At 46.5% G+C, this 13,200-nt stretch overlaps 1 protein-coding gene across 2 annotated transcripts in view; it reads right to left on the bottom strand.

Annotated features, from left to right (window-relative positions):
• The window catches only part of RBM5 (RNA binding motif protein 5), a 32,722-nt gene extending 20,163 nt beyond the window's left edge, over positions 1-12,559 (bottom strand). Inside the window, exons 1-4 of one of the 2 annotated variants that reach the window (XM_050780782.1) lie at positions 12,459-12,559; positions 11,034-11,103; positions 9,322-9,487; positions 7,356-7,511 (exon numbers count right to left, since the gene is read on the bottom strand). In XM_050780782.1, the coding sequence (XP_050636739.1) occupies positions 7,356-7,511; positions 9,322-9,487; positions 11,034-11,050 (339 nt within the window). In that variant the 5' untranslated portion in view covers positions 11,051-11,103; positions 12,459-12,559. The remainder of the gene's footprint in view (positions 1-7,355; positions 7,512-9,321; positions 9,488-11,033; positions 11,104-12,458) is intronic. The other variant, XM_050780783.1, reaches the window with a different exon arrangement.
• Between the last annotated feature and the right edge of the window lie 641 nt (positions 12,560-13,200).

Here is a 13,200-nt window from a genome sequence, read left to right as displayed (position 1 = left end):
CTGATCCTCCCACCTCAGCCTCCTAAGTAGCTGGGACTACAAATGCACACCACCACACCTGGCTAATTTTTGTATTTTTTGTAGAGACAGGGTTTTGCCACGTTGCCCAGGCTGGTCTGGAACTCCTGGGCTCAAGCGATCCAGCCATCTTGGCCTCCCAAAGTGCTGAGATTACAGGAGTGAGCCACCACGCCTGGCCACAATTAATTTCTGTTATGATAAACATCCTTGCTTGTCGTATGATGTCTCAAGCCTCCATCCTTTAGTCTAATCTCCCTGACCTTTGTTCTACAGGATAGTACAGTGGCTCATGCCTATAATCCTAGTGCTTTGGGAAGATGAGGCAAGATGAGTGCTTGAGGACAGGAGTTTGAGACCAGTCTGGGGAACACAGTAAGACCCCATCTCTATACAAAAATTTAAAAAATTAGGCCTCGTGCAGTGGCTCACACCTGTAATCACAGCACTTTGGGAGGCCGAGGCGGGCGGATCATGAGGTCAAGAGATGGAGACCACCCTGGCTAACATGGTGAAACCCCGTCTCTACTGAAAATACAAAAAAATTAGCTGGGTGCAGTGGTGGGCACCTGTAGTCCCAGCTACTCTGGAGGCTGAGGCAGGAGAATGGCGTGAACCTGGGAGGCGGAGCTTTCAGTGAGCCAAGATCTCACCAATGCACTCCAGCACGGGCTACAAAGTGAGACTCTGTCTCAAAAAAAAAAAAAAAAAGTATTCTGGCTGGTAGGCTTGTTCCAATGTCAGACCAACTCCTTTTTCCAAAGGCCACAAAAATATACTTAATCTCTTCATCAATAATATCAGGCAGGAATACTACCATAAAAAAAAAAAAAAAATCAGGGTGAAATTCGTGGAAACAAATTCTCACCAGCCTCTACTTTCCATAATTAGGTACAACGGCTGCAAGATTATACATAAGCCAATCCTCATTATCCTCAGATATCACACCTGTGAATTCAACCACTCACTAAAATTTCTAACATTCAAATCAACACTTGCAGCAGTTTTCTTTCCTTCTTTTTTTCTTTGAGATGGAGTCTCGCTCTGTCGCCCAGGCTGGAGTGCAGTGGCACAATCTTGACTCACTGCAAGCTCTGCCTCCTGGGTTCACGCCATTCTCCTGCCTCAGCCTCCCGAGTAGCTGGGACTACAGGTGCCCACCACCACGCCCGGCTAATTTTTTTGTAGTTTTAGTAGAGACAGGGTTTCACCGTGCTAGCCAGGATGGTCTCGATCTCCTGACCTTGTGATCCACCCACCTCGGCCTCCCAAAATGCTGGGATTATAGGTGTAAGCCACCGTGCCCGGCCTCTTATAGCATTTTCATGGTCATTCTCAGACATGTGCAAGGCAGTGAAAAATCTGAGTTGCTCAAACACACGTTTGCAGCTGCGATCTAAAAAAATGATGCTTTGCCCTGTTCAAGCTTTCATATTGTAAACAAGTGTCTAGTGCCACGTTTTCCACATTTTTTGTGCTTTTTGTTGGTGATTCTGCTGTTTAAAATGGCTCCCCAAGCAGAGTTCTGAAATGCTGTCTAGCGTTCCTAAGCACAGGGCTGATATGCCTTACAGAGTATGCTAGATAAGTTTTACTCAGGCACAAGTTACAGTGCCATTGGCTGTGAGTTCAATGTTAATGAATCAATGATACATATTAAGTAAGTCATCTTCAAATAGAAACACATAAAACAAGGTTCCATGCTGAGCAGCCGACAAAAACGCAACCACAGGCTCACAGAAACCCAACTCTATTTCCCCTACAAGAAATGGTTCAGTATTTATGGTGACTTTGTGGAACATAATTACCTACTTTCTAACATAAAAGTGAGGGGTCTGCGGCCAGGTGTGGTGGCTCATGCCTGTAATACAGCACTTTCGGAGGCTGAGGTGGGCAGGTCACCTTCTGACCTTCTGAGGTCAGAAGGTCGAGACCAGCCTGGCCAACCTGGTTTAATCCCTATTGTATTTTCTACTAAAAATACAAAAATTAGCTAGGTGTGGTGGCATATGCCTATAATCCCAGCTTCTTGGGAAGCTGAGGCAGGAGAATCAATTGAACCCAGGAGGCAGAGGTTGCAGTGAGGCGAGACTGAGCCACTGCACTCCAGCCTGGGCAACAGAGCGAGACACTGTCTCAAAAAAAAAGAAAGAAAGAAAAAAAAGTGAGGAGCCTGGCCCCACCCTGTGACTCAGGTTCATATGCAGTAACCTATTAAGTAAAAAATAATTAGTCATCAGAGCAATTAGATACTTAGGGCAGGTGGCTCCCGCCTATAATCCCAGCACTTTGGGAGGCCAAGTCGGGCCAATCACTTGAGGTCAGGAGTTCGATACCAGCCTGGCCAACAAGGTGAAACCCTGTCTCTACTAAAAGTACAAAATTAGTTATCTCAAAAAGAAAAAATAAACAACAAACAAGTTACTGATATCATATGTGACAGAGGGACTGTAGGATTCTCTTCAGATGTTCTTCATACATTTTACAAATACTAAGATCCCAACAAGCAAATTCTCTAAGACTTTTGTGTAATATTTGGGAAACTCAGAAATTCTGTGCTGAAAACCAGCCTTCTTACAGGAGCCACTTTCGTTTCCCTGAAGAAGCCTAAAATACACAGCATTACGAAAGTTTTTTATCATCAGCAAGGCAGCCCCAAAAAGTCTGCTAAGGGCATTGTGCTACCTATGTTGTCCACTTCCTCCACAAGGTCCTAGGGCCACATGCCTAACAGACTCCACCTTAAGGGGACAATCTGATCAATCAGCAAGGCTTCCTGAATCAACTGCTGCAGGACTTCTTGCAGCTCCTTCCCACATCCCCACTGCCACAGCTAACTGAACTCAGCTCTGCCCTTCCTGTCTAACTAGAGCAGCCTCTGCTACTAATCAAAACCCTTAGTAATATTCCTATTTTTTTTTTTTTTTTTTGAGATGGAGTCTCATTCTGTTGCCCAGGCTGGAGTGTAGTGGCACGATCTCGGCTCACTGCAAGCTCCGCCTCCTGAGTTCAAGCGATTCTCCTGCCTCAGCCTCCTGATTCTCCTGCCTCAGCCTCCCGATTCTCCTGCCTCAGCCTCCCAAGTAGCTGGGACTACAGACATTTGCCCCTATGCCCAGCTAATTTTTGTATTTTTAGTAGAGACGGGGTTTCACCATGTTAGCCAGGATGGTCTCGATCTCCTGGCCTCGTGATCTGCCCACCTCGGCCTCCCAAAGTGCTGGGATTACAGGCGTGAGCCACTGCGCCTGGCCAACCCTCAGTAAAAATTCTTTTACGCTGGCCGGGCGCAGTGGCTCACGCCTGTAATCCCAGCACTGTGGGAGGCCGAGGCGGGCGGATCACAAGGTCAGGAGATCGAGACCATCCTGGCTAACACTGTGAAACCCCGTCTCTACTAAAAATGCAAAAAATTAGCCGGGCGAGGCGGCGGGCGCCTGTAGTCCCAGCTACTCGGGAGGCTGAGGCAGGAGAATGGCGTGAACCCGGGAGGCGGAGCTTGCAGTGAGCCGAGATCGCGCCACTGCACTCCAGCCTGGGCGACTAAGCGAGACTCTGTCTCAAAAAAAAAAAAAAAAAAAAAAAAAAAAATTCTTTTACGCTTAGCTAGGCTTTTGAAAATTCTAGCCCCTAGCCACAATAGCATTTTGCCACTCATCCCTCCCCTGCCAAAAGCCTGACTCCAGTCAAATCAAGCGGATTGCTAGCCCTTACCTAGATTCAGTACCTTTCTATTCCCTGCTCATGTGATGCCCCTCTGCCTGAAGGGCCCACCTACCACACCATTCCCTTAGTTTTCCACGCCTATAATTCCAGCACTTTGGGAGACCCAGGCGGGAGGACTGATTGAAGAGTTCAAGACCAGTCTAGGCAACAAAGAGAGACCTTGTCTCTACAAAAAAAAAAACGATCAAAAAAATTAGCTGGGAGTGGTGACACATGCCTGTAATCCCAGCTACTTGGGAGGCTGAGGCTGGTGGATTGCCTGAGCCCAAAAGTTGGAGGCTGCAATGAGCCACAATCACGCCACTCCAGCCTAGGTGACAGAGTAAGGACCTGTCTCACAAAAATAAAAATAGAAGATTCCTTACCCTCCACTAGTAACAATTTCCCTTAAATAACCTTCAAGAGCTCTTAGGCAGACCTCTTTCAATAGGACCTTTTCCAACATGACCCTCTTTTTCTTTGAGACAGGGTCTTGCTCTGTCGCTCAGGTTGGAGTGCAGTGGTGTGAACACGACTCACTGTAGCCCTGACCTCTTGGGCTCAAGCGATCTTCCTGCCTCAGTCTCCCAAGTAACTGGGACCACAGACAAGTGCCCCACTAAGCCTGGCTTTTTTTTGGAGATGCATCTTACTGTGTTGTCCAGGTTGGACTCAACTCCTGGGCTCAAGCACTCTTTCCACCTTGGCCTCCCAAAGTGCTGGGATTACAGGCATGAGTTACCATACTCGGCCTCTAACCCCTTTCTATTCTGCATTGTCACCATTATCTGCTGACCTTAGCTACTCATCCATAAGCTTTTTTGAGGCAAGATCCATCGCTCTGTATCACTGTAGCATCTAACATGTACAGTGTAGCAGATGTGCAGTGGATCACAAATAATGGAATGATTACCCACTATTTTTTTTTTTTTTTGAGACGGAGTCTCGCTCTGTCGCCCAGGCTGGAGTGCAGTGGCCGGATCTCAGCTCACTGCAAGCTCCGCCTCCCGGGTTCACGCCATTCTCCTGCCTCAGCCTCCCGAATAGCTGGGACTACAGGCACCCGCCACCTCACTCGGCTAGTTTTTTTTGTACTTTTTAGTAGAGACGGGGTTTCACCGTGTTCCCCAGGATGGTCTCAATCTCCTGCCCTCGTGATCCGCCCGTCTCGGCCTCCCAAAGTGCTGGGATTACAGGCTTGAGCCACCGCGCCCGGCGATTACCCACTATTAACTCTAATATCCCGTCTCACATTTGTCACATTCATTACTTCCAGGGTTTAGAAACCCAAAGCTATGGGAATCCAACGCTTATTTTGAGCTTCATCCAAAATTCAACTATAGTCAGAATATTACTTTGATTACTCCAATAAAATAAATACTGGCACAATGCTGTGTATTTACATCTTTTAAAAGCATGTTTTTTTTTTTTTTTTTGAGACGGAGTCTCGCTCTGCCGCCCAGGCTGGAGTGCAGTGGCCGGATCTCAGCTCACTGCAAGCTCCGCCTCCCGGGTTCACGCCATTCTCCTGCCTCAGCCTCCCGAGTAGCTGGGATTACAGGCGCCCGCCACCTCGCCCGGCTAGTTTTTTGTATTTTTTAGTAGAGACAGGGTTTCACCGTGTCAGCCAGGATGGTCTCGATCTCCTGACCTCGTGATCCGCCCGTCTCGGCCTCCCAAAGTGCTGGGATTACAGGCTTGAGCCACCGCGCCCGGCCTAAAAGCATGTTTTAAAACCTCACATTCAGTTTTACCAAGAGCACTGGCTGAGTAACATACTGTGTTCAAGGGTTGGGGACACAGAGGTGACTAGGTCACACAGAGGCCTATTTTCAGAGATCTTGTGGTAGAGATGAAGACATGTGTGTTGATAGCTACAGTAAAGGTCATGAATACAGTGCCTTAGAAAGAGAATAACGCCATCCTGGCTAACACGGCAAAACCCCGTCTCTACTAAAAACACAAAAAATTAGCCGGGCGAGGTGGCGGCGCCTGTGGTCCCAGCTACTCAGGAGGCTGAGGCAGGAGAATGGCGGGAACCCGGGAGGCGGAGCTTGCAGTGAGCTGAGATCGCGCCACTGCACTCCAGCCTGGACGACAGAGCGAGACTCCGTTTCAAAAAAAAAAAAAAAAAGAAAGAGAATAACGAAGAAGCAGCTCTGCCTGATAGATCAGGCTTTACATACCGGCATCTCCAAGCAGAAAAAGGCACAACAGTAGAGCAATGGACATGTCCAAAGTCCAGGATGTGGGAAGTAGGGTGTGGCTGGAAGGAAGGGTGAGGACCAGAGATGCTGCTGGAAATCAGGCAGTGCCAAGTACACTAAGACTCTAATTGGCCAGTCTGAATGAACCTTCCTTTTTAACATGCTTTTCTAAGGTTTCAAATGGGTAGTTTAATTTTCAACTAATAAAAGGGTGGCCAGATTAAAAAGAAAATTAGGTATTTACCAATCAACCGCATCTAATAAGTAACTAATTCAATAAAAATGTATTACTTTCTAGGAGCTAATGAAGACACAAGACCTGCTCCTTGTGGTTAAAGACATTCAGAACACTCATACATCCGAGCTTCAAAGCCTAAATATAAATATGGTCATTTACTTCTGTTTTTGAGACAGGGTCTTGCTTTGTCACCCAGGCTGGAGTGCAAAGGCGTGATCTTGGCTCACTAAACTTCCACCTCCTAGGTTCAAGCGATTCTCCTGTCTCAGCCCCCCTGAGTAGCTGGGACTAAAGCTATATGCCACCATACCTAGCTAATTTTTGTATTTTTAGTAGAGACAGGGTTTCACCATGTTGGCCAGACTGTTCTCAAATTCCTGACCTCAAGTGATCCACCCGCCTTGGCCTCCCAAAGTGCTAGGATTACAGGCATGAGGCCAATATGGTAATTTACTTCTGAACCTAGTGCAGAGAACTCCTCCCTAAAGACAGAAAAATATTTCACTAGCTGAGATACAGGTTGAGCAACCCTAATCCAAAAATTTGAAATGCTCCAAAATCTGAAATTTTCTGAGCACTGACATGACACTACAATTGGAAAATTCCACCCCTGACCTTATTTGAAAGGTCACAGACAAAAGGGCAGTCAAAACTTTTAGTCCAGGCAACAGTTAGCCTAGCCTGTCTCTACAAAAAATAAATTAGCGGGGTGTGGTGGCATGCACTTGCCAGCTACTGAAGTAAAAAGATCACTTGAGCCCAGGAGTTTGAGGCTGCAGTGAGCTATGACTGCATTGCTATACTCCAGCCTGAGTGACGAGACCCTGTGTAAAAAACGGAAACAAAAATATCCCACAAAAAAACCAAAGCACACACTGTTTTGTGTATAAAATATTTAAAGTATTGTATAAGATTACCTTTGGCATGTATAAGGCATTTACAAAATATAAATGAATTTCATGTTTAGACTTATGTAAATGCAAATGTTTAAACTTATGTAAATGCAAATACTTAGAAAAAAAAAAAAAAACCAAAATATCAAAACAGTTCTGGTCCCAAGCATTTTGTATAAGGGATACACAACCTCTACTGGCTTAAGATAAAACAGTAACATGAGAAAATAATGGTAGAAGCTCAAAGTTCATTGTGCCTACTGACTGCTGGTTATAACTGTCATTTCCCCTTACATCGCTCTCTGTGATGGTGATGGGAAGGCCGCGCAGCATGATGGTCTTGCTCTCCCTCTCGTCACTGATGTCATGCCTATAGTCGTGCTCACCATAGTCACCATCTGAATGGTAGCCATCTTCAGATCGGTCACTGTTCCTTCTTTCACGCTCTCTCTGAGTTACAATAAACAAAATCACAATTAACATCACCCTGTACTCTTTGAAACAGGCCCTCCGTGCCTAGAAATTATCCTTAGAGGGAAGTCTACAGAACTGATACAAGCATTCCATGGTAATGTTCACTGCAATTTTTTTTTTTTTGAGACAGTCTCACTATGTTACCCAGGCTGGTCTGAACTCCTGGCCTCAAGTGACCCTTCCTGCTTTGGCCTCCCAAAGTGCTGGGATTACAAGCACGCCCAGTCTGCAGTGTTTTCTTTTTCTGTTTTTTTGTTTGTTTGTTTAAGACAGTTTCCCTCTTATTGCCCAGGCTGGTGTGCAGTGGTGTGATGATCTCGGCTCACTGCAACTTCCGCCTGCCGGGCTGAAGCGATTCTCCTGCCTCAGCCTCCCCAGTAGCTGGGACTATAGGCGCTTGCCACCACACCCAGTTAATTTTTTGTATTTTTGGTAGAGACGGGGTTTCACCATGTTAGCCAGGATGGTCTCAATCTTCTGACCCCATGATCCACCCACCTTGGCCTCCCAAAGTGCTGGGATTACAGGTGTGAGCCACTGCGCCCAGCCTTCTGGTTTTTTTTGAGACAGAGTCTCGCACTGTCGCCCAGGCTGGAGTGCAATGGCACGATCTCAGCTCACTGCAACCACCACTTCCCAGGCTCAAGCAATTCTCATACCTCAGCCTCCTGAGTAGCTGAGGTCGCACCACTGCACTCCAGCCTGAGTGACAAGAGTGAAACTCTGTCTCAAAAAAAAAAAAGATATACCGAGATAACTAAAACAACTTATATTTTATTATTTTTATTATTATTATTTTTTTTTTTTATTTTTTTTTTTTGAGATGGAGTCTCGCTCTGTCACCCAGGCTGGAGTGCAGTGGCCGGATCTCAGCTCACTGCAAGCTCCGCCTCCTGGGTTTACGCCATTCTCCTGCCTCAGCCTCCCGAGTAGCTGGGACTACAGGAGCCCGCCACCTCGCCCGGCTAGTTTTTTGTATTTTTTAGTAGAGACGGGGTTTCACTGTGTTAGCCAGGATGGTCTCGATCTCCTGACCTCGTGATCCGCCCGTCTCGGCCTCCCAAAGTGCTAGGATTACAGGCTTGAGCCACCGCGCCCGGCCCTATTATTATTATTTTAAAGACAGGGTCTCCCTATGGTGCTCAGGCTGGCCTTGAACTCCTGGGCTCAAGGGATCCTCCTGCCTTGGCCTCCCAAAGTGTTGGGATTATAGGTGTGAGCCACCGCGCCTGGCCAACAACTTGTATTTATCATTCATTTCAAAACACAGAACTAATATGTTATCATAACCCCATTGTTTCATCTTTAAAACGGTAATAACACCTACCTTATCAGGCTGTACTGAGACCTAAATGAATTCATGAAGTCAAGTGCTCAAAAGTACATGGTGAGCCCTAGGTAAACCCTGGCTATTATTTCTTTCTTTTTTTTTTGAGACAGAGTTTTGCTTTGTCACCCATGCTGGAGAGCAGCGGTGCGATCTCGGCTTGCTACAACCTCCACCTCCCAGGTTTCAAGTGATTCTCCTGCCTCAGCCTCCCAAGTAGCTGGAATTACAGGTGCCCACCACCACACTCAGCTAATTTTTGTATTATCAGTAGAGATGGGTTTCACTATGTTGGCCAGACTGGTCTTGAACTCCTGACCTCAAGTGATCTGGCCACCTTGACCTCCCAAAGTACTAGGATTATGGGAAGGGGCCACTGGGCCTGGCAGCCTGGCTGCTGTTTCTATTACTATAAGACTCAGGGTGTTTCTGGGGGTTATGCAGCCACTGGTCACTCACCTCTGGACTGTCATAGTCTCGGTAGTCGTCGTATCTATCACCCCTCCGATCATCACTAGATCTTTTGTAATCTGAGTCCCTCCGCCTGCTTCGGGATTCACGCTCATCACGGTCATCCCTGTCTATGATGGAACCGTATCTTCCACTACGCTCTGTTCTACTCACTCTGCCAGGGAAAATAATTTTCATTCTAAAGTCAGTCACATTTTGTACCTTTAAAAGAGTTAAAAATACACACGCCCCACAGATCAGTTTATAAGATATATCCAAATAGTTTAAAGTGTTAAAATGTATTACTAAATTCCAGTTTACTAAAATAACCACTGGGAAAATACCTATATCCCTAAATGTAATGATAATTGTCAGGAATTTATGCTAAATTTGAAACAAACATTTGGGTTGAATATTTCTAAGAAAGGGTCATGTTATCCAAGTTTATTTTTGCACTTTGTCAAGCCTAGAGTCTACATATTATCCCTTCATCCCTGATTCAGACCAAAAACAGGAAAAAAGCAGTTACTCGAATTTCACCCAATTTTAAAGGGTGAAATTAAGTACATCCCTGGCTCATCTACTCTCAAGAGTATCATATCTACTAGAAAATGGACCAAAAACCTGGATGAACTAAATTAGTCTTTTTTTTCCCCATCAGGCAACTTAGTTGTCTGTCAGATATAACTGGATAGTTACCCAAAACTAGCACCCCTTAAGAGAACACTCTTCTTATAACATCTGGTTTATTTTTGGTTGAAGGGCAGCACTGGGCTTCATGAGAAAACCTAATAATAAGGGGCTTAAACCTATTTGACCACAGATAAAATAGGTCTTTTGTAAATTGTTTTACCAGATTCATAAAACTGTGGCAAAGGAAAGGTTTATAAGGGCTTCATTTATACAAATTTAATAAAAAGAATCAAAGGAAATATGGGACTGAGACACCCCAAAGGGGTAAATGTTAATTTAATAAGCTATTTAGAACCACAGACTGCTGACATAGCATTAAAACACCATGTGACATGAACATTTCCTAAGGTCCCTCGGGCCTGTCAATGTGATCTACCACAGGGACTGACCTCAATACTAAAAAGGCAGATGGCTGAGTAAGGTTGTGTGTTTAAATCAAATGGTCTGAGAGTGTGTACCCAATAGCCAAATGCTCTCATCTTAATTTTCCACTAATTCTTTGGCTCGCTCTTTCATGTAACACACGGTCCCAAGCTTCTCAGCTCTCTAAGTCTGGATCATCTTGCTATTTAGGGAACAATAACGAGAACTGGCATTCATTGATTGCTTACCACAGCCAGGAACTGTGCTAAGTGCCAGACTGTATGATCTCCTGGATTCTGCAAAGGTTGCTGTCCACACAGGGAACCCTCAGGGACCCATTCTACCCTGCCCTTCTTTGCCTAAAATTATTTCTTATCCTTCAGCTTCCTTCCAGAGAATACTTTCTCCAGGAAGCTTTCCTGGCTGTGATCAAGAAAAAGACATACTTCCTATGTGTTATAAGAGCACCCTATACTTTATCACAGCATGTTCACACAGTACTTTCTCTCACTAGACTGTTAGTTTGTGACAACAGGACCATAAAGGTGTTCATCAGCAATGCCTGGCACGAAACGCTCACATATTAGTTTGATAAACTATTTTAAACAAAGAGTTCAGTCCCCACTGAAATGTTGAGTTCAAAGTCATGTACTATAGTAACTTACCTTTTGTCTGAACCCATTGTCCCACTGAAGATCTAGCACACAGCTCCAAAAGGTTCAAATTTTATTTTTTCTAGGAGACAAGAGAGAGTAATTGCTGTAAATCTCAGAGATCACTTAAGTGAGCAGCTCCATAAGCTTGGATACTACTGAGGCTGGGAGTTCATCAAACCTTCAAATCACTGACAGCGATTATCTAAGGTAGGGAGGTGGTGGGGACAAACTGTCAACGTTAAAATCATGCTAATATTTTGTTAACCATGAGCAAAACCGGAAGATTAAGAATACTTTAAAATATTAGATTCCAGATTTAACAACAGAATCATAATATGGAGCAAGCAGAAGACTCCTTCCCTGCTCCTACCTTAGAATTACAAAGCAAAAAGGGCAGAGCTGCAATGAGCTCCTTTGGTTTTGTATCAAAGCAACTCTAGTGGGATAGTTGACCGTTAAAACATTAATCCAAGTGTCTTCATTTAATACAAAGAGCAACATGAAATTCAAACATTTCTGATGAAAAATTTAAAACCTCATAGAAGCTGGGATACTGAGCTGACTGAAATCTACTACATTAATAACATATCGCATAAGACAAGAGCAAAGCTAGAAACGACCTAATTCCTAGGTAACAATAACCACCACGTCTTGAGTCAGTTCTTATGACTACAAACCACTGAGTGGCGAAGAGCCCGGCCCACCTGCTCCCCGTTGGTAATGAGACATCACACAGCTGGACCGCGTTCGATGAGCGCGAGGTCCGAGAAATCAGTTCCAGTAGTCTCTGGAGCCTAGTATAGAGCGTATGCTCAATGATTTGTTGAAATTAATAAATGAAAAAGAACCACTGGGGGGAAACAAGTCCCGAGGCATATTCACTGGTGCTGCCCCTTCTCTCCCGGGCGGTGCCGGCACCCACCTCCGTGGGGTCTCGCGGCCGAGATGGCGGCGTCACGGCCTGCTCGACCGACTCCAGCGTCCGGCCTGCCCTCCCCGCACACACCCCTCCCGCCTCCCAAGAGGTTCCTAACCCGGAGATCGGCCATCACCGAACAGCTTTTCGGAGAGGGCGATTCAGTTGCAGTTAAGGGGGGATGGCGGCCAGAGACTGCCAGGGCGCTCTCGAGGAGGGCCAGAGGGACAGGCGACGGCTCCACTGCTCCGCTGGGCTGGAGATTAGGGGACGTGTACCCACAAGGGCAAACTCACAGCCAGAGAGAAGCAGGCCAGAGGCTGAGCTGGCTGGACGATCTCTGGAAACTGACAGAGCTGGCAACAAGGAAGGGCGCGGCCCTCCAACGCCTGGGGTAATTTAGCCCCTCTAGAGAACCGGCTGGAGCTGATCAATCGCCTCCGGCAGCTGACAAGGGAGGCCTGGGGGCCAGCCCCAATGGCAAGAACCTACCGTCGTTAGACAGCCACCGCACTTACCCCAAGGAGAGACCGAAGCAGCAGTAGCGGTTCTGCGTCCCCGAACCTCCAACAAGATTCGGCTGCTCCACAAAATGGCGCCTCCGCCGACGGCCGTCTCCTACCCACAGTACCTCACGCCTATCCCCTCCCTTTGTCACCCGCCTCCTGCGGATGAGTCCAATCCTCTAGGCGGCCTGGCTGCGCGAGGGCTGCCGGGAAATGTGGTCGCCAGACCATCCTTGTCACTTGGGACGCTCTGTGTTTCTTGCAATTCTTTTCTAAATCACCACAGAGTTGTCGATCGGCTTTTGCAGACCTGGATTTGTTTTTAGGGCTCCTCTCTATTAGGCATGGTAATAATTCTTTGCTTTTGCTACTAGCGCCATAGAGAGTACAGTTTGCTTTCACTGGCACGGTGTAAAACATTGTTTAATGTTTTACATTAAAAGGAGACCGTGGGTGGCGTGGTGGCTCAACCACGATCCAGCATTTTGGGAGGCCGAGGCAGGAGGATCGCTTGAGGCCAGGAGTTCGAGACCAGCCTGGACAACACAGTGAGACCCTATCTCTACAAAAAATAAAATTAGCTGAGCGTGGTGGCGTGGGCCTCTAATCCCAGCTACTCAGGAGCTGAGGTGAGAGGTTCGCTTGGGCCCAGGAGGTCGAGGCTGCAGTGAACCGTGCTCTCGTCACCGCACTCCAGCCTGGGGTCAATGTGAGAAACTGTCGCTGAAAAATAAAAAGGAGGCCGGTGCCGGGC

This window comes from Macaca thibetana, chromosome 2, assembly GCF_024542745.1.
Source record: "Macaca thibetana thibetana isolate TM-01 chromosome 2, ASM2454274v1, whole genome shotgun sequence".
NCBI lineage: Eukaryota > Metazoa > Chordata > Mammalia > Primates > Cercopithecidae > Macaca > Macaca thibetana.
Note: the sequence above shows the minus strand (reverse complement) of the source record. Positions and strands in the feature narration are given on the sequence as shown.